At 51.3% G+C, this 24,762-nt stretch overlaps 1 protein-coding gene across 5 annotated transcripts in view; it reads left to right on the forward strand.

Annotated features, from left to right (window-relative positions):
- CYFIP2 (cytoplasmic FMR1 interacting protein 2) overlaps positions 1-24,762 on the forward strand; it is a 60,707-nt gene that overhangs the window by 10,568 nt on the left and 25,377 nt on the right. For 3 of the 5 annotated variants that reach the window (XR_009454835.1, XM_059712940.1, XM_014609975.3), the window contains exons 2-22: positions 744-884; positions 1,771-1,860; positions 1,978-2,055; positions 5,833-5,934; positions 7,563-7,744; positions 8,246-8,342; positions 8,824-8,952; positions 10,552-10,656; positions 13,287-13,378; positions 16,571-16,688; positions 17,963-18,082; positions 18,736-18,861; positions 19,152-19,318; positions 20,182-20,329; positions 20,780-20,933; positions 21,406-21,562; positions 22,339-22,435; positions 22,854-22,930; positions 23,146-23,254; positions 23,681-23,800; positions 24,531-24,730. Coding sequence is in view for 4 of the 5 variants with exons in the window: in XM_059712940.1 (XP_059568923.1) it covers positions 768-884; positions 1,771-1,860; positions 1,978-2,055; positions 5,833-5,934; positions 7,563-7,744; positions 8,246-8,342; positions 8,824-8,952; positions 10,552-10,656; positions 13,287-13,378; positions 16,571-16,688; positions 17,963-18,082; positions 18,736-18,861; positions 19,152-19,318; positions 20,182-20,329; positions 20,780-20,933; positions 21,406-21,562; positions 22,339-22,435; positions 22,854-22,930; positions 23,146-23,254; positions 23,681-23,800; positions 24,531-24,730 (2,585 nt within the window). In the remaining variant the exon portion in view is untranslated. The remainder of the gene's footprint in view (positions 1-743; positions 885-1,770; positions 1,861-1,977; positions 2,056-5,832; positions 5,935-7,562; positions 7,745-8,245; positions 8,343-8,823; positions 8,953-10,551; positions 10,657-13,286; positions 13,379-16,570; positions 16,689-17,962; positions 18,083-18,735; positions 18,862-19,151; positions 19,319-20,181; positions 20,330-20,779; positions 20,934-21,405; positions 21,563-22,338; positions 22,436-22,853; positions 22,931-23,145; positions 23,255-23,680; positions 23,801-24,530; positions 24,731-24,762) is intronic. The other 2 variants (XM_059712942.1, XM_019475992.2) reach the window with 1 other exon arrangement.

The following is a 24,762-nucleotide window of genomic DNA, read 5'->3' on the forward strand; positions in this document are numbered from 1 at the left end:
CCAAGGACGAATGGGTCTGACTGACCGTGCATACATTCAGGTTGGAAATCAGAGGAAAGTTGCCCCAAGGAGGAGTGAGGACAAAAAGAAAACCTAACAAGAGTTAGAAATGGGGCTTTTTTCTAACAGGAGAAGAGACAGGGGAGCACAGGCTTCAGAGAAGAGACCTAGCCATGGGAGGGCCAAGGGGAGAAGAGGCTCCCAGTCCTGCTTTAACAGGAGCGCGTCCCCTCCCAGTTGGCACTGGAATTCATTACTAAGCCACACTGGCTGGAGGAAACCCCCTTCGTGAGTGCAGGGGAGCAGCAGGTTTCTGGCAATTAAAGCCTGTGTTTCCAGGGTCCAGTAGTATTTGCCACCCAGGGCCTGGGGCATGGACGGCCTGTCTCCTTAAAGGATTGTTGCACCGATGGTTTAAACTCCCATTGCAGATGTGCTGCACGGGTGCAAGAGGAGGCTTGTCCCTATGTCTTTCTGCAGGGCACGAGGGCAGGCCCCAGTCGTGCGGCACATCTGCAGTGGGGATTTGCTGGCGGAGTCCAGCTGTGAGCCTTCCCTGTGGCAATGTGGTCTTTCACTTGGGCATGTGGTGGTCCCCGTGAACTTAGTCTGTGGCTGGGCTGCCTGCAGTGGAAGTCCACCGAGGACTTGGGATTAGTTGAGCCCTTTTCTCTGAGCTCCTTTACTGTGAGTCTTTGAGGCCAGCTGCTTTTCTCAAAGCCCATCCTCTCCCTTGGCTTCAGCACGGCACCTTCGCAGACGGGACCATGACCACTCACGTCACGCTGGAGGATGCCTTGTCCAACGTGGACCTGCTGGAGGAGTTGCCCCTGCCTGACCAGCAGCCATGCATCGAACCACCCCCATCTTCCATCATGTACCAGGTACGCTCCCACTTCTCGGGGGGAAGGTGAGGGTTGTAATGGTGCCTCCCCAAGGCCATGGTGTTTGAGGCAAGGGCTGTGGATGGATGCAACTTTTAACCCCTTGAAAAGGGGGGGGGAGATTTGCCTCTCCAGAGCATGCAGCAGCAAGGGTTATGTCTATGTGCACTTGTAGCTGTATAAGATACCTGAATCACTGTAAGGAGGTGCAGCTAAAGTGTCAGTGGTGTTGCTACATCACGTGCATCGCTGTAGGAGTGGGCAGATGTAACACTTGCATCACAGCAGCTTTTCCTGGATGTTTTTGATTGCAGTATAACTGTTACCTCTTTCCACACCCTGCATTGCAGGGGCCCAGGGGTTAGGAAGCCTGTAGAGACCTAGCCCTGGGGTTCCCAAGGGCTGTGTGCACTGCAGACTAGCAAAAAGGATCTTTAGGTCTGAATAAGACCCAGCTCAGCAAGGGATTAGAAGGAGCAAAAAGTGGGTGTAGGTAGGAGATGGGAGAGGGCTATTGCAATAGGAAAAGATCGTGACATTGCCTCAGCCTGTGCAGATCCTGTTGGTTCCTCCTTTTATGCGTGTGCTTATGTCTGACAGCATCCACACAGGTAGATAGGGCATGCAGCAAATATAGCGTGTGCCTGCGTCCTCCAATCTGCTCTTCCTGCCTTCACGGTCAACGGGCTCCCTGTGTTAATGTGTAAAGATGCCCACACAACGTTGGCCTTGGCATGCATATTGGACGCTTAAATTACAGCATTTATTTCTCCACATCAAATGTGACCCCCCTTGCATGGTTTTACACAGCCTTTAGTCATCAGCAATTGTGCTTGTCGTCTTAATCAACACGGCTTTAATTGCTGACTGTCCGCTGTATCCCCAGGCTAATTTTGACACCAACTTTGAAGACCGAAACGCCTTTGTGACCGGCATCGCCAGGTACATCGAGCAGGCGACGGTGCACTCTAGCATGGTGAGTCTGTCTGCAAGGGCTGTCCTCAGGGGAGAGGGCACAGGCCCTGCATGCTGACTTGTGGGTCTTGCTAGCAGGTGTGGGCCGTTCACAGCAGGGCACTTGTGTGTGTTTCAGAATGAAATGCTGGAGGAAGGACACGAATACGCGGTGATGCTTTACACGTGGAGGAGCTGCTCCAGGGCCATACCCCAGGTAAGAAACAGTCCAGGACCTCTTCCCTGGAAAGAAATGTTAGAGCAGCCATCTGGCTTTCCCTTCCAAATGCCTTGGACTTTGCTGGGGAAAACCCTGATGTGGAGAAGGAAGGCTGGAAAAAGGTTCCCATTGCTTCTCCAAACTTGGGTGGATGGCTATCCACTGACCAGGGAAAGGATGCTTCTAGGCGCAGCAAGAGAGACGGCTGCTTTAGCAGCTGCAAAGAGCTCATCTGTTGCTGATAGCTGGCCCAGGGACACGTGCTCTGTATACATGCGCTCTGCTCCATGACCGGGGTAGGACTCATTCCTGTCCATCCCTGCTGGGACTGAAGCCGTGTTGTAGTTTGCATCCTGCCGTACAAACAGCCATTGCTTTCATAGAGTCATAGATGTTCGGGTCAGAAGGGACCTCAGTAGGCCATCGAGTCCGACCCCCTGCCTAGGCAGGAAGGAGCGCTGGGCTCAGATGAGGCTAATTTATTTTGAGGCTGAGATTTATCTCACCCCAGAAGTGATTTCACAGGATCCTAAGGTTGGAAGGACTTCAAGGATCATCTAGTCCAACCCCCAGCACAAATGCACAGTGCTGTCCCCAACCCATTTCAGCCCATCCCAGACAGATGCCCCCCACTTCCCCCAGCACGTACTGGGGGAATTAGAGAAAAATCAGCAGCGTATTTTCTAACTCACTTTGCCCCTATGGTTTCCTAACAAGCATGGCAGACCGATAACTCAAAAATATCTATGACCAAAATTGTCAAACTTGGCTTGTTTTGTGGCCTCCTTGGAGATCTCAACATCAAGTTGTGTTTGAAGAAAAGCCCTTCAGTAATTTGACTGTCAAATGTGGACAGAGTGGAAGTGAGTTGGGATTTCACAGCTGAGAGAAAGGAGGATATATTTTTGGTATGTGTTTTGAGAAGCTGGCTCCTGAAGCTACTAGGAGGCAGTGACCCCGCAGTGATGGAGAGCTGGCAGTGAGGCCATATGAGACGGGAAAAATGCGGTGTCTCGCGTGGTTCCTTCACGTACCACTTGGAGACGACCACCTCTAGGCTGGCATTGTGCAGGTCCTGAGCACGTCGGACAAAAAGAGCTGATAATTGAGTGCTAGCAAAGGCTGAAAGGAGCAACGTCAAGGCTGAAATAGGGCAGGATTTAACCCAGTGGTTTGGGCATTCACTGGGACACGGGAAGCCCAATTTTTGTTCCCTGTTCTCAGTGCTCTGACCCATTGGATGCCATCCCCAAGGGGTATTGGCTCTCCCGGGGTGGGTCTTTCCTTCTCTGCTTTTTTGTGGCAAGCTTCCCACGTCTGGATTTTTCCAACGTGGAACAGGGATATTTTTGCAACCTCAAAAAAGTTTCCAGAGATGGGAAAACTACTCCCTACCCCGCTGGGCTCAGCACCTGCATGTCCTGCACTGCTGCATTTCGGTACTAATCACTCCACTGGTTTATTGACACCTTTTCCAGGCAAATTCTTCGTTCCCACCACTTACTATTTAGATACATTTTAAACCCTATTTGCTGCAACAAACACCCCAGCCTGAGTTGTGAAGGGCCTGATCCTGGCAGTGCTTACACACACCTCCCTCCTAGTGAGAAAGTTTTTCTTTATATCCAACCTCAACTTTCCTTGCTGCAGCTGGAGCCCATTGCTCCTTGTCCTGTCATCTGCTCCCACTGAGACCAGCCCAGCTCCATCCTCTTTGCAGCGCCCCTGCAGGGAGTTTTTAAAACCCCCCATAGGGCCAGAGCCAGCCTTAAAACCATTCCCTGTGGTGCCAAAAAAAAATACCCCCAGGCTTAGTTGGCTAACATTGTGTTTTCTGTAACCTAGTTGTGTTCCCCTCCTCACCCCATCCCTCTTATGTTAGTCCCTCACTCAGGCACTCTCTATTTCCCTTATGACTTTGGTTCATGAATCTTAACATCCCCTTGGTGCCAAAAATGCTACATTTGATCTTAGCCAAAAAAAGGCCAAAATGCTAATGGGAACCTACCCCAAGGATAGGTTAGTGCAGCCTCACCACAGACACATGCTGGTGTCTGCACCTTTTTGATCCTCAGGAGGGGTCAAGACTCAGTTCCCTTGGGTTTCTCTTTATGCTCCTGGCTGAATATTTGCTTAGTCCCCATGAATTCCTGGGGCTGGTTTGCAATTTCCTCCGTGATCACTGCAACGTGCCTGCAGGCAGGGCTGGGGTGGACGGCGCGAGGGAGATCAACGGCACGAGGGAGCATGCGAAGAGCATGCAGGAAGAGGTTTCATGTGCTTTGACGTCTCCCCTCCCTGCGGCAGCTACTCGGACAGACTTGCACGCTGCCGTGCCAAACACGCACTTCCCTTACAGGCATCTGTAGGAGGCACAGCACGTGATGGAGCAAACCCAGCGCCCCAGCTGCAGCAGAGGGGAGGGAGCCCAAGTGATGAAAAATAATAATGTGACCATATCATTCAAATACTCAGGTCCAGATCCTCAGGGGATGTGCAGCAGGGGCACAGACAGCTTTAGAGCTGCTTTCGCATCCTCCCACGCAGAGGAGCCAGCTGGGGGTTAGGGACTGTCCCAGGCACATGACACAGAAGCTACGGAGCTGCTTTAAATTGTGCCACGTGGTAGCAGGGCCATGCAATCTGTCCCTCTATTAGGGAGGCTGGGAGTGTCCGTAACTTAGAGGGAGTCCTCCAAAAAGGAGCTTTGAAGTCGGGCTGCCGGTGGTGCAGAGGGGCTGGAGGGCCTTGCTTTCAACTGTCTTAGGGTGAAGTGAGAGGCCGATGAGCCCAGCATGAGATGAATTCAGAACAGGATGAAATTGGGCCGCGTCGGATTGGAATAAACATGTCTCACACTTCCCAGCGTGTCTGCAAAAGGGCTACAGCGAGGCAGAGAAAACAGTGTTCGCCTCTCCCCTTGTCCGGCTTTCCAGGAGCAAGGGAGTGATTAAGTTGATATATTTAAAAGAGAAAGCAAAATCCAACTGAGAAGGCAGGACACCCCCCAATTATGGGTTGGGATGGGATGATGTAGCTGGAGCAGGGGGTTGCACTAGATGTGCCCTGAGGTCCCTTCCCACCCTCAGTCTAAGTAATCCCAGCACGGGCTTGCAGAGGGCTCTTCACACCTGAAAGAAATTGGGCACTGGCAGCTACATAGCATCATGGTGGTGAATTTTTGAGCAGCTCGACGGCATCACGAATTTTGATGTTGTGACAGCGAGTCAGGACTGACATCATGTACAGGGTTCAGGGCAAATGTGGGGGGACTTTGTTTCTCAGCACAGTACCGGAGGCCACCCCCTATGTCTGTAATAACTGAGAGTATTGCATATCTGAGAGCTAGCCATGTCCCTTCACTCTCAGTCTGGGCAGCAAGCTTGGGGTTATATCAACACTGGGCACATCTATGCATTCATTAATGCACCATAGTCACTGCACATTTAGTTTAATGAAGTCATAACTGAATGCACAGTAACTTCATTTACTGTGCAGTAGCACCAGTGCGTGGTTTTTTTGTGATGGTTACTGCACCGTAGCCTGATAACGCTGCGCAGTAGCTGATTAGCATGGTTTTTGACCGCCACGCTACTGCTCAGTGTTATTAGGCTACCGCATAGGAAGCATCTTGTGTAGATGCATCCGCTGTCCTCAGCCTCAGGCTAGCGGCCACCTTGGCACTTGGACCCTGGCCTTGGCAGAGGGTGGTGGCCAGTGCCCATCAAAGGGAAATGCCAGCTGGGGTGACACCGATTCCTTGTTGCGTGCCAGGTGAAATGCAACGAGCAGCCCAACCGGGTGGAGATCTATGAGAAGACGGTGGAAGTGCTGGAGCCAGAGGTCACCAAACTGATGAAGTTCATGTATTTCCAGGTAACTGGTGGAGCAGGGAGGTAGGAACCCGTCTCATGAGTGTCGCGTGGTCTGTTTGATCTGGTTTCCTTCCCAGACAGCCAAGGCAAAGCCTCTCTGGGTCCCCTGAGGGCAAACCCCTTTAGTTCTGCAGCTGGCAATGGGATACGTTCACAGCAAAGACACATGACTTGCCTGGCTTCAGATTTTGCTGTATACTCAAAAGCCAGACCCGGGACAGGAGAGCTTTTAAGTTCCTCAAGTCTAGCAGACTTCAGCCCTTGCAAAATACACAGAATGCACTATATATAGTTTATACGCCATGCAGTACATCTGCCCTGCAATGCAACGTGCATACAGCACAATATATTTACAGTGCAGTATATGTGTCTGAAGGCAGCCACTGTACTGGCTTGGAGAGCCATAACCTTCGGTGGCTGGTTAGTGCTCTGTGTGGAGGATGAAACGACCATTATCCAGAAGCTGAAAGTCAGGTGCTGGATGAAATACAGAGGAGCCAAGGTTTGTGTTAGAGGCAAGGATTTTGTAGAGTGGTATCTTTAATTAGACCAACTGCATAGTGAGATAGACAAGCCTTCAAATGCAAGACATTCCTCATTAGGAATTCATCAGGGATATTTGTGCTGGCATTTCTGCAGCAGAGGGGGATGATTAAGGCCGGTGCTCTTTGATGAAGGTAGGAAGTGTCTGATGGCCGATGCCACCCACCCTTCTCAGATGTGATCAACTGAACATTTTTTGACAGACATGGCTGACCATGCCCCTTCCTCTCACTCCCCAAATAAGAGTTGTTTGGTGTCAGGGTATTTTTCAAGAAGTTTCCTCATCTGTCCAGGGGCAAAGCTAGGTCTAGTCTAGATCACCCTGCAAGAGTCCTCCAGAGGAAGCTGATAAGGGAAGTGTTTGGAGGCAAACAGCCTCTCATTGGCACGGTCCAGGATAAGAAAGGACACTAAGGCTTCAGTTTAGCAGGTGCACCCCAGGGAATTATGCAATTATGCACCTGTGCAATTTTGCACATAAAGCATATGACTGTGCATAATTGCATAATTTTGCATAATTTAACCCGGGTGGGCTCTGTGCCTCCACCTCCACAGGGCTGGGAGCCCACGTGGAGGCACCAAGTGCAGTGGCACGTGACCGCACAGCTGGTGTGTAGGGGGAAGCTCCTTTTTGCAGGGGGGTGGGTGGGCATGGGGTTTGTGGGTGGGCATGGGGGTGTGTGTGGGTGGGTGTCAGGTTTGTGGGTGGGTGTGGGCCACCCTGCATGGTGCACAGCCCCTGCCGCTGCCAGCAGGGTTGAAGGTGTGCATCATGTGCAGCACCCAGGACTCAGCGCATAGTTTTTAATTTTTCTGTGCATAATTTTTAATTTTTCTGTGCATAATTCCCTGGGGTGTAAGCAGTGGTCAGACTTTTGGTGTCCCAAAGCACTCACGTAACAGCATGCTGGGTGCTGGGTGGGCAGAGGCCCTGGAGCAAAAGCAGCGGCTCACTTGACGTGCACAAAGAGCCCTGGGCAGTGGGGACAGATATTACACCCAGGCACGCTGCACCTGCGGGTCACATAGTGCCACCCCGGTGAAGCGGGTGCTTGCTGAGCGCAGCCTCGCCCCGTTGCCTTTCAGCGCAAAGCCATCGAGCGGTTCTGCAGCGAGGTGAAGCGCCTGTGCCACGCAGAGAGGAGGAAGGACTTTGTGTCCGAGGCCTATCTGCTCACGCTGGGGAAGTTCATCAACATGTTCGCCGTGCTGGACGAGCTGAAGAACATGAAGTGCAGCGTCAAGAATGACCACTCTGCCTACAAAAGGTGCGGGGCGGTGGGGGGGACAGGGGCGGTGGGCTCTGGTAGTGTGCTGGGGGGTGGACGAGGACATGCCGCAGCTGTTTCCTAGGGCAGGAGGAGGAAGGTATGAAGCAAGGATTTGAAGGACTTGAGTTCAAGTCTGCTCTGCCACTGATTCTCTGCGTGACCTTGGGCAGGTCACTCAGCCTCTGTGGGCTTATGGTTCCCCATCAGTGAAAGGATAATAGCCCTGCCATGTCTCACGGGCTCAGACAGCACAGGGCATGTGAGTACCTAAAGCAGCCGAGCTCCTAGGACTGCTGGCAGGCGAGCTGGATCTTTTCATTCAGAGTTTGCGAGGACCAGAGGGCTGCTAAAGTGAATGGAAATGCAAAGAGTCAGCCTGTGGCTGGGTTAGTTTTAACGTCACATCCATTTTGGGCCTCTGAACTAAGCCCTGACTTCAAGCGGAGGAGCGGGAATGACGCAAGGAGTCCCCAGTAACGCAGGAGCTCTCCCTTGCAGGGCGGCCCAGTTTCTGCGGAAGATGGCCGATCCCCAGTCCATCCAGGAGTCCCAAAACCTCTCCATGTTCCTGGCGAACCACAACCGCATCACGCAGGCAAGTCCATTCCCCCTCGCACGCGTCTTTCTCCCAGCAAAGTTACAGGCTAGGGCACACGCGGGGTCACCTTCGCCTGTAGGACCAAGGAGCTGTGATTTCACAGCCGGAGCTCAGAGCCCCGCAGGGGTGGCGGCGGAGGTGGCCACAGGGCTGGGATGGTTATGCCGTTACCTCCCAGGGATGGGGCAGATGGGGGTCTCCGCCTTATGGGGTGGCACGTGGACCCTGAAGGGAGCATGAGATATGCCCAGAGGAGCGCCGAGCTGCCAGCCCATCGCTGGGGCTACCGGTGGAGAGAGCCTAGTCCCTGATCGTGAAGCTGTCCCAAGCCCCCTGACTCAGAAGGGGGGAGAGCCACGAGCCATTTAGCCGAACACAGCAAGTTAAGTCTCGGCAGACGCTCCCAAGGTCCCCTCAGATGTTCCCGACCCCTCGCCCTTCCTCCCTGGGATTCACACGGGGCGTCTCGGCGTTTCAGTGCTTGCATCAGCAGCTGGAAGTGATCCCGGGCTACGAGGAGCTGCTGGCGGATATTGTCAACATCTGCGTGGATTACTACGAGAACAAGATGTACCTGACCCCCAGCGAGAAGCACATGCTCCTGAAGGTACCCCGCGTCCCGGCTCCCGGGGTGCTGTCTCTTGTCTGTTCCCACGACCTCCTGCCCACCTGGGCCGGCTGGACACAGCTCTGGGCCCCACAGAGGTCCCGCACAAGCTTTCTGAAGTGGTACCATGTTCCCAGCCTGACCCGAGCAAAGCTCATTCTTTTCCCTGTCATTTCTCCCTGTTCTTTCTGCATCCCATCCCTCCTTCTCTTCCCTCTCTGATTCCCTACCATCACCTCTCCCCTTCTTGGCTCTCCCCCTGGCTAGCAGCTGGCCCGTGCAATGCTCCAGGGATGTGTCAGGAACCAGAACTCGTGGTAGAGGTGATATCTTTTATTGGACCAACTAGATTTTTGCAAAAAAAAAAAAATTCTTTAATTGCAAGCTTTCCGGCACAAACACCCTGCTTCAGGCATCAGAGAAAAGATCCAGGGATGTGCTGTACTATTTGGACAGCAGGTGGTGGTGCGCACAGACGGATGGCACTGCAGTCAGGGATGCTCCTGTTTCCGTATGCAAGCACTGAGGAACTGGGGTGTCCCTGGTAGCAGGTGGAGAGAAATCCCTGGGGCAAAATTACAGATGTGCCCTAAAAGAAATGCAGCAGGCTAGAAGTCTTGGTTCAGAGATGATACCTTTTATTAGAAGAAAATCTGCAGAAAAAGATTTTCTTTTTGGTGTGATTTCTCAGCTGGTCTCATAAACATATCATCTCTGAACCAAGACCTCCAGTGTTTTGCATTTCTTTTTGTCTCAGACCAACACGGCTGCCAAATACATCTCTGACAGATGTTCCCCAATTTACCCCAGGAGGAAATGTTTACTGTTTTTGATGGCATTTTTGGCTGTAGAAACTGCCTTTTCAGGGGCATTTTGGGAGGTGGGGAGATGCAAATTACCAAGGCAAATGTACTGTGTATTGACAAACAATATGTGTATTGACAAAAGATATGTCAGTATCTGTATTGACAAAATATTTGTCAAAAATATATAAATATTTTTAATATTTATATATATATATATATATATATTTATCAATATATACATATAAATGTGTGTGTTTGCATTTTGTCAATACAAATATGTGTGTATGTGTGTGTATATGTGTGTGTGTGTATATACATACACACACATATATGCATGTATGTATATATGTGTATATATGTGTGTACATATATGTGTGTATATATACATATATGTATATATGTGTGTGTGGTGTGTATACACACACATATATACATATATGTATATATATGTGTACATATGTGTGTGTGTATATATGTATATAGATACACATACACACACATATGTGTATATATGTGTGTGTGTGTGTGTATGTATGTGTGTGTATACACACATACACACACACACACAAATATTTGTATGGACAAGAAATCTGTGTATTGACAAAAGATATCAGATTCACCCAAAGAACCTTGTCTTGACAAAAAATGCAATTGCCCCATTGACCTTTCGGCTTGGCGGGAGCTGTGATAGTGGAGCCAAAAGTGGCATCTTCTCATGCCAAATGCAAGGGCAACCTCTTTGTGCCATTTCTGGACGATAACTCTTTTCTCTTCTGTGATCTGGTCCTCCCAGGTGATGGGGTTTGGTCTGTATCTGATGGATGGCAACGTCAGTAATATTTACAAACTGGATGCCAAGAAGAGAATCAACCTCAGCAAGATCGACAAGTTCTTCAAGGTTAGTGACCCGCATGGGGTGGGCTTGGGATTATTGCAAACCAAAAAAGTTAGCAGGAATGTTTCTTTGAAGGCTGCCTTTGCACTGCCATGATGCCGTGAAATGACCGTGGGGTACAGTGACCCTAACAGCCTCTTGCCTTGGTTCCTGCTGGTTCATGACATAAACCGTGGCCCTGGAAGGAACAAATAAGTGTTGGAGCCTCCCGCTAGCTTGACGGCACACCCTGGAAAGCTCCATAAAGTGTTAGCACAGAGGCTCGGTGAAGCAATCTCATTTCCTTTCTGCCGGGTGGAGGAAGCCATGCCGTGCTTGGAGGGAGCGTGTGCTGCCATCAGAGCCCTTGGAAGTGTCTCCCTCTGCCAGATATCCTTCTGGGGGTGGGTGCATCTCCTGTCCAAGCTGGCCCACTTCCACCAGCTGCTGTGGGAAGGTGCAAAGAGCTAATACACTTCCCTTCTTCTGTCACTTCCTACTCTCTGTAGGTTGTCTGATTGCACTCCAGGGCTGGTAGCCCCTGGCCTGAGATGCAGCAGTTCCCCATGCAGAAACCTTCTCCTTCCCATTGCTGTCATCCACAGGGCTGAGCACACATTACATATTTAGTGCACGTGTGGGTCATATCAGACCCCGCAAACAGGTCTGGCAGTGGACAGCGCATGGTAGGATATTTTCCTTGTGGAGTTGATTGTACCCAGGGAACTTCCCATGAAGTCCTGTTGACCATTAGCTCTCCTTACTCAGAGTCCTTTTGCCAATAACTTTTTGTTTTTATTGAGTCCTATTGGATGAATTCGTCTCCTAAAGTGGGAGAAAGCTCCCAGTTCTGGTAACCGCTTCTGCTTTGCATCAGCGTCACCCTTGCAATGACAGCAGCCTCTGCCCTTGCCTCGAGGCACTTGGACCAGGGCTGCCTTTTCACCCACAGCCTGTGTTGCAACACCAAAGGACTGAGCCCGTGGTGACGTCTGTGCATGAGAGACTCTGCTTATTTGGCTCTCGCTTGTAATGAGATGGTGTGATGAGCTGACAAGCTTCTCTTAGACCTCCAGGAGTCTGAGCCCACAGCTCCCCAACCCTAGGAAAATTATTAAAACTGCCCGAAGTGTTCTGGATGCTGCCCTTGCTCCTGTTTGCTGCATTGAGCTTTTAGCTCGGTTCAAATCAAGCATCATCGACAGAGCTTGGCCTTTTCAGCGTGTTTGGACTGCTGCGTTGATGGCTGTGAAGCTCTTTGAGCATCAGAGGACAACACAAGGATATAAGTATCTCTTGCTGTGCTTATTCCAACTTTCTCTCCGCTCATGCCGCGTGTGGTATCTGGTGCTGTCTCATCCAAACGCACCTGTCTGCATCGCCACATCCCAATGGAGAAGCATCCAGCTCCACCACCACTCCCAGCTTCTTTTTCCAACCAAATCTCCAGGATCTTGAGCTGATTTTGTATGTAAAACCCCTGTAAAAGGTCACCTGAAGACAGCCTGGCAAACCCTGTGCTCAGGCCCATCCGAGGAGGTAGACGGAGGTGGTAATAGCAGCCCTCCCTTGAGGATGGGAGAACTGCTACCACGGCCCCATGAGCGGCGGTTGTTTTGTCACTGGATGTTTGCTGGTCGCTTGCTTTGGGGTTACTTTTTCAGCTAAGATTAAAATATAGCCAAGTCAGAGACCCCCTCCCACCACACACACACTTCTTCCCCTCGAGACATGTCAACAGCCAGGGAGGCTGTGTCTCCTTCTCCAGAACCTTATTAAATGCAAAGGGAAATGATCTTTGAGCAACCAGTTGTTGCCCATGTTTCAAAGATGCATTGGGCTGGTTTAGGCCTTTTCATGGCAACTCTAGGGCCCTTCTCAAGTCATAGCTAATGAGAGCAATACCAATATTAGCAATGTGGGCACCACACCAACTTACGGGCCAATAAACCTCCCATAGTCACAGTGGCAAGCTGTCATTCCCCATCCTCAGGACATCTAAGTCATCTATGCTTGCAAAGCACAAACGCGTGGAGCAGACAGAGTCCAAAGAGAGCTGGTCTTTCAGGAGACAGCTGCCTTTATTGCAGGAGGGAGGTCCTCCTGGAAAACTTGGACCTGTGAACTGTCAGTCCTGCTGCCAGCGTCTCGGGAAAGCAGTGCCCCAGACGGGACACACCAGGGAATCATCCGTTTCCATTCGCTCTAGGAAATCCCCCGAGGGTGCTGCAGCCCTGCTCATTTTGGAAGTAGAATTAGCCCTGGCTGCTCTGCTGCTCTTCATCCCGTGTGTCTGGGTTTCTTCGGGGGTGCCAGAGGTGTTGTTTTGGTGTCTTATGCATCTTTGCTACACATGCGCTCTCCCTTCTCCAGCAGCCGTCAGGGCTGCACAAGTGCCCACCATCACATCCTGGCACGGCCCCTCGTTTGACAGTAAGGTATCGGTGGCATCAGGGGAATGGAGGTCTTTGAGGGTTGGTTCTTCAGTGTTAAACACCTTGCGTTAGCCTTCAACCACTTGCAGCCGTGGCCGTCAAAGTTGTGACTGTCCCCGAGACCAAGACTATCCGTTCCTCCCTTGCGTCCGTGTGTGTTGCTCTCCAGCCGCAGGTGGTCTCTGCTGTATTTCAACTATCTTCTGTTTTCTTTTCCAGCAGCTGCAGGTGGTCCCTTTATTCGGCGATATGCAGATAGAACTGGCCAGATACATTAAGACCAGTGCTCACTATGAGGAGAACAAATCCAAGTGAGTGCCTGCCGTAATGTCTCTTGGCTTTTGTGTGTCCTGAGTGGGTAGGGAGTGAGGGTGTGTGCCTAGCTATCACCCTGTGCAAGGTGTGTGTGCATGTGTGAGCGTGTCCTTGCAAGATTGCGTGTGCATATACAGCCAGTTGCACGTGTGAATGTGAGCAAGTCATGGTGTGGACATAATTGCCCGTGGGTATGAAAGCATGAGTGTGCGCACAGTCCCAAGCAGATCTGTGGTTGTGACTGCGTGGCGGGCTGTGAGCCCAGACACATGGCTGGGATGCTCAGATACGCACCCATGAGTGTTACGTGGTGCGATGTCTGTGCTTTGGGTGAGCATCAGTACAGGTGCTCACGAGGTGTGTGCGTGCCCACATGGACAAGCGTGTGTAAGTGTGCAAATACAAGTGACGCGCACCTGCTCTGGGCAGATTTTCATCCGCAAGTTTGACCCAGGGTGGAAAATCCCCCAGAGCATGACCGCAGCACCAACTTCTATCTGTGAACCCGGGGCACCTCTCCATGGGGTTAGTGAGCATCCTGCCCGGCCGGAGGGTTCACCCTGGACTTGCTCAAGTGCTTTAGATATGAATTTTGTGGTACAGATGATTCTGTTTTGCCCCAGGGTTTTCCATGCCAAGTGGTTCAAAAGTGCAAGGGGGTTGAAAGGCGCTAATCTAGAATCTGGACCCAAATCCAAGGTAGCAATCCTGTGCCATGAGATGGAAAGCGTCAGTAGATGTTGCATCCAACCCACGTGAAAAAGTCACAGTTGTCTTCGCAGTTCTGCACAACTGTTGATTACTGGGGAAAGGCCTGGAGAGATGAATGTGTATCTCCAAGATAGGTTCAGACACGAGTGCATTGGTGACTTGCCTGCCGTGCCGACCTGAGCTGTGCCTGGCTGAACGGGATAATCCCGCCGCGCTCGGGGGGCTGGGCTGGGTGAGCTCACGCGGTCTAGTTCAGCCCTGCTTGACTACGATGCTCTGATATCACTCGGGCTTTCGTGCACAAAGATTCATCCCCGGGACCAAAAGCAGACAAGCAGCGTACAGAAGTGCGCTCCCTTTGTGCCTCCGCTGTTCTTTGGAGCATCTTTATTTCTGTCTCTTCTCGAAGCTGAGGCTGCTGCTGGCGGTTCTTGCCGTGTGGGCACGAGCCCTTGCAAAATGAGCTAAATGCTGCAAACTCAGCTTGCTCTCTTCCATACAAATAGCCTCGGGCTAGGAACTGGCATTTAGTGCTTCATCAGCTTGCTTCGTATTTGGTTTTCTGCAGACAAAGCGGAGGTCTGAGCCCCCTCTCCGCTGGGAAGAAAGGATGGTCCCTCGCTTTCCAGCCTCAAATGCACTTTGCACATCCTCATTCTTCAGACTGGTTGAAACATCAGGATTATTTTTCCTGGGGAAACATTTTGAAACATTTTTTTCTTAAAAAAAAAAAAATCCTTCTATTTTTTTCCAGTTTTTTGGACAAACTATCACGGCAGGTTTTGAAAACCGTTTGGGGTAAAACAACAAAAATGTGTTGTTCGATGAAAATCTTAAGACTTCCAAAATCAAATTTTTAATAAAAAATTGCACATAAAAACTGGGGAAGGTCTGCCCACATATAATTTTTTTATTTTATTTTTTTTTGGTCAAACCACTGTTTTCCATACTAAAATATTCCCACGAACATTTTCTAACAGCTCTGCTCACTTTGTCCTCTTCAAGACTAGCTGGCTGGTGACTTCTCTGTTTCTCCATCATTTCTAATGTGCCTGTCACCCCAACTGCAGTGCACCGAATCTCTCTCCCGGCCTTGCTTTACTAACCGGTTTCTTTCCTCAGTCGTTCTCCGGCCAAGGGGCTTTGGGACTTTGGCCTTTCAACTGTTTCAGGGGCAATTTTATATATTCCCTGTATTGAGGCTCCTGCTTTCAGCCCTTTTCCCCTTCTTCCCCTTCCTCTCCCTTCCCTCCTTCCAAGATGCAATTAATTGTTGTCTTCCTTGCATGGCATTTTATTTCTCCCATATGGACTCGATTATATGTGGCAGGCTGGGCTGGCACCGCACTGGGCATCCTTGCTAGCCTGCCCAAGTCTCTTGGGGGAAGCGCAGGACACTGAGACGGGTAAGAGTCGGATGGTGGGATCGTGGGAGACGAGGTGTGACGAGGAATGACGTGGCCGAGTACGTAACAGGTCTGCAGCGGCTGCAAATGTCTCCATGAGCAGCATCACGGTGCTTGCCCGAATAAGCAGCTGACTCAGGTGCCTCCTCTGCTGGGGAAAGCGCGAGGCAGAGGGAGCACGACGGACCTTACCGCTGCCCGTCAGAGGAAGGGCACCTGAAGGCTCGAAGCAGTCATCATGGCACATAATACACGAGATTTCCTTCGGCTGAAATGCCTGCACAAAATAGTTGTGGCACAGCTCCGAGGTCAAGTCCCCAGACAATCGTGGCCAGGAGAAGGGGGTTCATTTGTGACATGGTCTCCATTTAATTCCTGGCCACTCACTCATGACGTGGTCTCCTTTGCATTTATTATACCACCTTGCACTTATTATTGTGGCAATAGAAAGGGGCTAGTGCGTCCCTCCCTGCAAAGTCCCTGATGCAGCCAGTGGGAGCAGAGGGCTCAAAGCGAACAAGTCCAGCCCCGTAAATCATTCCCTGCCTTTTCTTCCAATGCAGGTGTGTTTGTTGAGGTGGAGATATAGTCCAGATCCAAAAGAGGAAAGGGAGGGAGGCATCTTTTCTAGCTAGTCACTCCCTTTGAGGCTGGCTGGGCTTAGTCTGGGAAGGAAAGGAAGAGGCGATGCCTCATTCACACATTGAGGACTAGCTGTACAGCTGCATGGCAGCTTAGATAATGGTTGCCTGTCCACGACCGTCTGCCTGGCCAGTAGGTAAGTACAGCATGCATTTTGTGAGAGGCTGAATTGAAAAAGAGCTCCACTGATGGCAGGGGTAGAGGAAAACCATGCCTGGCACGGTGCAAGCCATCCTCCGGATGGAGAAAGGCCGTATGCCCGTGCATGCACATGCACACGGGTCGTGCGGTGTCTCGGGCTGGGACGAGGGGCAGGGTGGATGCCTGCTGAGAAGGCACGTCCCGAAGAGGACATGCTTTAAGGGGCAGAGCCGGACAGCCATGTTCTGCCCGCTGCCTGTCCTCTCAAGAGGCTGCTTTCCTGCCCAGGTGGACCTGTACCCAGAGCAGCATCAGTCCCCAGTACAACATCTGTGAGCAAATGGTCCAGATCCGCGACGACCACATCCGCTTCATCTCGGAGCTCGCTCGCTACAGCAACAGCGAGGTAAGCACCGCCGGGCGCCTCCTCGGAGGGCACTCGGGGCCTGCACGCCAGCCAGGGAAGAGGCCGGGGAGCGGGGTGGCATGCGGTGCCTGCGGGGAGAGGGACATAGCGGGGAACGTTGCTCCACGAGTCACATCACCCTCCCCCTGGGCTGTAACCATCTCACCTGGATGGCCTGGGCGCACGGTGAGAGCTGGCAGTCTCTGCTGCAGAGCCATTAAATGATGGAGATTTCTGGTATTTGCTGCAAAAGACTCTTGTCTTGCCTCTAAAGCAGAAATGTGAGAAACGTTTTTGATTATTGAAGTGCAAGGTCTTGAGCTTGAGGTCTGGGGTAGAGATGAGCGGAGGATTGGTCAGGTGCAGGGGTCCAGGGGGATGAATTGTTGGAGAGATGAGGAAATGCAGACACTTACACTGACGGAGGTGTCGGGGTCCTGCCGGGGACCGGGCCGGAAGGGGAAAGGAGCACAAGACTTCTGTGGTCCCTATTTGGGGTCTCATAGCGCTTAGTGGCTGGTGGGTATCTGTTGGGGGATCGGTTGTGTTTTTGAATGTTGGCTCTATTATTTTATAACTCAGATTCATCAATAAAGTTACAAAAATAAGAGATATGATTAATGATGTGATGAAACGTTCATAATTTAGCACGCATCGTGGCCCATGGATGTCAGCAGAGGTGTAGAGGGAGGCTGTCATTCACACCAAAACAAAACCCCTCTCAGGGTGCGGGAAGGAGGCAATGAGGGGGAAATAATAGAGCTTTATTGTGGTTTTGATTTATTGGCTGATTGGAGGCCCCTTCTTCTTGGCATCTGGTAATTGTTGCTGTGCTTGGTTGCTGGCATTTATGACTGAAGCCCTGCTTTCCAGGGTGCCTGTGCCTTTTCTGTATATTTAAATAACTGCAAAAGTGCTCAGTGAATAAAAAAGGGGCGTCCCAAAGACCTGGAGAGTCTCGGAAGTGTCTCACCAAACCTTTTGAGGGAGCAGGGATGATAAAAGAGGGGTTGTCTATTTTCTCCAGTTGCAGGGAATAAGTTGAGGCAAGGCCCGGTGCTTGAAAAGGGCTATATCCAGCTCCATCTGCACAAATATCTGGCAGTTCCTATCAGGGAACATATTGCCCATCGTGTTTCTAGCTCTGACTGTGCAATCGTCTGAGCTGCATTTTGGTGGCAAATCAAGAGCCACGAGCTCTCCCGCTCCACGGAGGGCATTTCTGGCTGGGCGGTTTTCTGCGTCTCACGGTGCCCTTGTGTGTTTTGCTCCAGGTGGTCACTGGCTCAGGCCTGGACAGCCAGAAATCAGATGAGGAATACAGGGAACTCTTTGACCTGGCCTTGCGAGGGCTGCAGCTGCTCTCCAAGTGGAGCGCCCACGTCATGGAGGTGGTGAGTGCCGCATCTCCCAGCACAGCATCCTCACTCGGTTCTCCCCAAGAGGGCTTGAAATATTTAAGGCCGTGTTCAACCAGAGAAAGGCCACACACACCAAAAAAAAAAGAAAAGGAGAAAATGTACTCCAGAATGTAGTGAAATGTGCCATTTTTTACTGACATGAGGGCAAGTGCACCATCTCAGATGGTCTAATAAAAGATATCAAATTCACCCAAGGAACCTTGTCTGCCCATCTCAGAAGAAGAGGAAGGTGATGTTTTTGAATGTTGGCTCCATGATTTTATAACTCAGATTCATTAATAAAGTTACAAAAATAAGAGATATAATTAATGATGCGATGAAATGTTCATAATTTAGCATGCATCATGGTCCATGGATGGTGTTGCTGCATGGAGAACTTTAGGAATAAATCGTGGAGGTCAAACGCATGTTAGAGAGGGAAAGTAAATGAATGGCCCCACTTGCAACCCTCCAGTAAGGATATCGGGGCATGGAGGGGGGCTAGCGTCTGGAAGTAGCTGATTCGGTGCTGGGCTGCCAGAGAGCCGTGGTGGGGGTGCGGGAACGTGTCTCTGGCCCTCTTCCATCCACACAGCTCTGGTCCTTGTGAGTCACCCCGGTGCTCTGCCCTTGCTCTCTTCTCCCAGTATTCCTGGAAGCTCGTTCATCCCACGGATAAGTTCTGTAACAAGGATTGCCCGGGCACCGCAGAGGAGTATGAGAGAGCCACCCGCTACAACTACACCAGCGAGGAGAAGTTTGCCTTTGTGGAGGTAGGTGCAAACACTGCCTCCAATGCCTTTAAAGGAAAGGATGATCTCTTAGCTAAGGCAGCGGCTGGTGTATCAGGGTCCAGATCCCTCCCATGCCCCAAGCCCTGCTGGGTGACCCCTTGCAAGTCCTGGAGAGCTACTTTTTAGAAGGTATAATTGCTTTCCGTGGGAGCTGGACGCTCGCGGACCTTGGGAATCTCCATCCAGGGACTGGAGGTTTCACCCAAGCGGGGGCTAATACTGCTACTCTGTTCAGGCAAGGGGGGAACTAGTTGTCTGCTTTTTCTCAGGTCATTGCCATGATCAAAGGCCTGCAAGTGCTGATGGGCCGGATGGAGAGCGTCTTTAACCAGGCCATCCGAAACACCATCTACGCCGCGCTGCAGGACTTCGCCCAGGTGACGCTGCGCGAGCCGCTCCGGCAGGCCGTCAGGAAGAAGAAGAACGTCCTGATCAGGTCGGGATGTCGGTCTCTGACTGTATCTTAAATGCAGAGATCCAGAATAGCCCTGGGTGGCAACCTCTCTAACCAGCTGTATACCATCTCCCACGTCAGGCTAGCGCCCATCAGCAATGCATTCAGAAACAATTGGTGCAAACTGGTTGCCAATGCCCCTGAGACATAGTCAACATGTCCAGTCCATCCCAGTCCTCCCAAAGCTACCTTGTATGAGCAGCTCATGCCTGTCTGTCTGTGCCGAAGGTTTTTTCCATCCCTTACAGATGATAAAGGCTGGAAGAACTAGGGTTATTTAGTCTGGAGAAGAAAAGACTGGGGGCAGGGAGGATTTGATAACAGTCTTCAAATACTTGAAGGGTGATAGCAAAGAGGATGGAGATGGGCTTTTCTCCATGCCCGTTGGGGATAGGACTAAAAGCAATGGCCTCCAAATGCAGCAGGGGAAATTTAGGTGAGAAGAAACTTTTTGACTCTGGGGGTGGTCCAGCATTGGAGCAGGCTTCCTGGAGGAGCTGAGTCTCCATCCCTGGAAATGTCCAAGAGGACGTTTGGATGCTCACCTTGCTGGGGTCATCTGACCCCAGCTGACTTTCCTGCCCTTTGGGCAGGGGGCTGGACCTGATGATCTCGCGAGGCCCCTTCCAGCCCTCATGCCTATGAAATCTATGCCATCTAGGAGGTTGGACAAACCCTTGGCTGGATGACGTAGGGATGATCCTGCCTTGAGCAGGGGCTGAACTAGACGGCCTGGTGAGGTGCCTTCCAGCCCTGCGTTCCTATGATCCCGCCACGTCCGTGGCTTTGGGTACTTTCCCCTGCAGTGAAAGTCTGACTTGAGCATTTTGCTGTCCCCCTCCCAGCGTCCTTCAAGCCATTCGGAAGACAATTTGCGACTGGGAGGGAGGCCGCGAACCCCCGAACGACCCCTGCCTGAGAGGCGAGAAGGACCCCAAGGGCGGATTTGATATTAAGGTCCCGCGGCGAGCGGTAGGGCCGTCGAGCACACAGGTAGGTCCGAGCTGTCCCATTCTGTGGGTGAAGCAGCTCAAACCCAATGTTCTCTTTTTCAGTCCATCTTTGATCCTAAAAACCTCTGTTGTTGCCCTTGTGCATGGTTTGCTTTGCAGGGCTTAGGCTGCCTTCTTAGGGACCTAATGGCTTCAGACTGGGCACATCTACACGTGCAAATAATGCTATTTGGCTTTACTGTGCAGTAAATTTACTACCTGCATGTGCAAGTAGCAAGTTTACTGTGCAGTAGACTAATTTACTGTGCAGTAAGCACCTGCACGTGTAGATGGTGACACTTTACTGTGCAGTAGATTAGTCTATTGCGCAGTATAGCATCTTGTGTAGACACGGCCACTGAGCGTGAAGTCAGCCCACAGACTATTGCTAGGCGCTGTGTGGCCCAAAGAGCCCTATCATCACTTTGTGATGACTACTTTTTTATTTAAGCTGTACATGGTCCGGACCATGCTGGAGTCACTGATCGCGGACAAAAGCGGCTCAAAGAAGACGCTGAGGAGCAGCCTGGATGGGCCCATCGTGCTGGCCATCGAGGAGTTTCACAAGCACTCCTTCTTCTTCACACACCTGCTTAACATCAGCGGTAAGGCCACAACCGGGGAGGGGTGAATCCTGCCCTCTTGGGCTGTGTTTCCATACCCCAGTAGCCTCTTGATTAAGGATGATTTATCCAGCAATGGGTATGGACAGGGGCGGGTGGTGGGGGGTCTAGTTAAGGCCCTGAACCTGGTTCTTATGAAATGGCGCGGGGGGAGGGGGGGGGGGGTCTCATCTCATCTCTGCCACGGGTTCTCTAGATGGCCTTGGTCAAGTTCCCTAACCAGATGTCCCAGTTGTTAAGCAGGAGTCATAATCCTTCATGTTCTTTGCCACTGAGGGGATGAGATACCACAAGCATTTGGTGTAGTTTAAAAACAGTATTGGCAGAGAACGGCCTAAACCCTACTTGAATCAGGCCTCCCACCCCTTGCTGTCGGATTCCCTGGGGCTTTCCTTCCTCGTTAACCTCCCCGTCCTCCCGCTGCGGTGGGGCGGGATGTCCCGTGTGTTTCCAGAAGCCCTGCAGCAGTGCTGCGACCTGTCCCAGCTCTGGTTCCGCGAGTTCTTCCTGGAGCTGACCATGGGCCGCCGCATCCAGTTTCCCATCGAGATGTCCATGCCGTGGATACTCACGGACCACATCCTGGAAACCAAAGAACCCTCCATGATGGAGTAAGCATCTTGGATGTGTCTCCGTTCGCTAGCTTTCTGCAGCCCAATAAGGGTTAGCATTTAGATGCAGCTACGTGATCCCGTAGTGTGTCACCATAGCAATAAATGGGTGACCGGTCCTTTTGTACAGTGCCTAGCACAGTGGGGTCCATGATTGAGACTCCCAGGCCATGAGAGTTGTCACCATTTGTTATAAAGTGAATGTTTCCTTATGAAAAGACCAGGAGCAAGGGGCTCAAGTTGCAGCAAGGCAAGTTGAGGTTGGCTATTGGGATGAATTTTCTCACCAGGAGGGTGGTGAAGCACTGGGACAGGTTACCCAGAGAGGTGGTGGCGTCTCCATCCTTGGAGGTTTTTAAGCCCCAGGTAGAAAAGACCCTGGCTGGGATGATGTAGTTGGGGCTGGTCCTGCTTGGAGCAGGGGCTTGGACTAGATGTGACCTCCTGAGGTCCCTGCCAACCCTCTGTGCCTTGCTGAGGCAGAGGTCGAGGCATGCCGAGGTACCTTTGTCCAGCTAGAAATGCACAAAGATGTTTTTAAAGCACAGCCGGGAAATCGCCTTATGTGGGGAAATCCTTAAAAAGCACAAGGCCAGCTCTTCTTTAGCTATTTCCAGCGTGAGAGGGAATATCCATAGGGGATAGAGAGAGAGGATCTGGCAGGAGGGGTCTCCAGCAGTCCTTTTGGGGTTGGGGCAGTGTGTGTGGTTGCATCACCTCTGCTTTTCCTGCCAAGATGACCATCACACTAAGCAGCGATTTGTTCTCCTCCCCAGGTACGTCCTCTACCCCTTAGACCTGTACAACGACAGCGCCTATTACGCCTTGACCAAGTTCAAGAAGCAGTTCCTGTACGATGAGATCGAAGCGGAAGTGAGTTCTGGGTGGCTGGATTTACCTATTTCCTACGGGCCTGATTCTGCAGTCAGGTCCATCTTTGTGGACCTAAAGAAAGCAGACTATTGAGATGGTGGAGAAGAGTCTCAAGAGGGTTGAGATGTCCATGGACAAAGAGGAAGCAAAGGGTATTGTGAGAACTAAAGTCAACTGGAGATGGAAAGCTTGGCTGTTCAATAATAAGTAATAGGATAATAAGAGAGAGTGACGAAGGCTCAGTTGTCCCATTTCTTTATGCCGTGAGCAGGGCAGGCCAGTTTCCAAGTGATGTGAAATGCAGGTCGTCATGCTTTGGTGCTAATAGCCCTGTGCTGAACAGACATAAGCCCGTGTTAGACTCTGATTAGATGCTATTTATGCCACTGTATGAGATATGTACTTCTCCCTTCCTCAGGTGAACTTGTGTTTCGACCAGTTTGTGTACAAGCTGGCGGATCAGATCTTTGCCTATTACAAAGCCATGGCCGGCAGGTAAGAGAATCCCATTATCACCCATTATTAATCCTTCAGCTTCATGCTTGATATGTTCGGGTACGAATGCAAGGTGCATCGGGGCTGGGGAGCATCCTCAGGGTTCAAGGATGAAAGGAGGCAGGATTCAGGATGGATTACAACACTCAAAAGGATTGAGAGGGGAGAAAAAGAGCTCGTCAGACAAATGTGTTGACGATATTTTCCCTTTCCAGTGTCTTATTGGATAAGCGCTTCCGGGCAGAGTGTAAGAATTACGGCGTGATTATTCCTTACCCGCCATCCAACCGCTACGAGACGTTGCTCAAACAGAGACACGTCCAGGTACGATGCACACTGCCAGCCCAGACGTTTGCAACGGTCCCTAGGTCTCTAGTGGGATTGAACCAGGCCCTGTGCTCAGCTGAATGTGTCAGCCCTTAGCTCCCATTATATTGCTGGGTACCATCAAGATGGATAGCAATAGGCTTCTTGCCAGGAAGAAGTCAACAGGCATCTGAATCTAAAGGGTTAATCCTCATACTGCCATGGTGCATTTGGTGGCTAAGGGAAGGGTATTTGCAGTCCAGATTCACAAACTCCTTTTACACAGAGGTAGCCCAAACAGTGGAGTCTGCATCCAGATCCCAACCTTCTCCATGCTCAGTCTGGGGCTCGAGGCTGGGTTCATTTTGGAAGCCTTTTCCCACCCTCTGGATGTATCTTCCCCTGGTTTCCATCATCTAAAGTATCTTCTCCTGTTTTCCACAGCTGCTAGGCAGGTCAATCGACCTGAACAGGCTTATTACCCAGCGCATCTCAGCTGCCATGTACAAGTCGTTAGACCAGGCTATCAGCCGCTTTGAGAGTGAGGACCTGACGTCCATCGTGGTAAGGCCCTGGGTGCATGGGAGGGCCGTAAGAGCAGGGGTTGTAACCCCCTGGCAGCGTATATAGCCTCACTGCTGTCCTCTGTGGCATGGCAATCACACAACAGTGCTGTCCTGTCCTCTGTGTCTCCTCTACTGTAGTACCTGCCCTACTGTAGTATCTGTAGTAATTGTAGGTATTTGTGCAGTAATGGGAGCCCTACAGTCTGGCCCATTCACACATTTGTGGCTGCATTATCCATTAGCCGGCGAATATATATATAAACTGCGGTGTGGCTGTTAGCAGGGCTTGTTGTGGAGCTCGAACAGTACAGTCTTGTGACCTGGGAGAAGAAAGTCCTGAGTTTTATCCCTTCTGAGATGCTGAGTGCAGCGGCTTTGTGTATCGGGCTCGAAGCCACGCACACAGGGACATCAGAGTCAAGCAGTGTAAAATGAAAGTTTCCACCTTGCAAGGATCCTGATGTGAGAGCTGGAACGGGCTTGGTGGGGGACAAATTAGTTTCGCCACCCGCGGGGCCCCCTCGAGTGAAAGTGCAAGTGATCTTGGCCTTTGAGTTAAATGGATGCCTTTTGCGCGTGTCATACTGGGAAGACTGCCTGCGTGTGTGTGTGTGTGTGTGTGTGTGTGTAAAATGCAATCCCTCCCTTGCTGATCGAATGAGACTTTTCTGCGTCCATCCCGATCGCGCATTCACAGTCTTCTGCCCTTGCTGCTTCGCCCGGGGCAGGAACTGGAGTGGCTTTTGGAGATCAATCGCCTGACCCACCGGCTGCTGTGCAAACACATGACTTTGGACAGCTTCGACGCCATGTTCCGGGAGGCCAATCACAATGTCTCCGCGCCGTACGGACGCATCACCCTGCACGTCTTCTGGGAGCTGAACTTTGACTTCCTGCCCAACTACTGCTACAACGGGTCCACCAACAGGTAAGAGGACATAACCTCCGAGGACGCCCCTG

The sequence above is a fragment of the Alligator mississippiensis genome, chromosome 9, assembly GCF_030867095.1.
Source record: "Alligator mississippiensis isolate rAllMis1 chromosome 9, rAllMis1, whole genome shotgun sequence".
Taxonomy (NCBI): domain Eukaryota; kingdom Metazoa; phylum Chordata; order Crocodylia; family Alligatoridae; genus Alligator; species Alligator mississippiensis.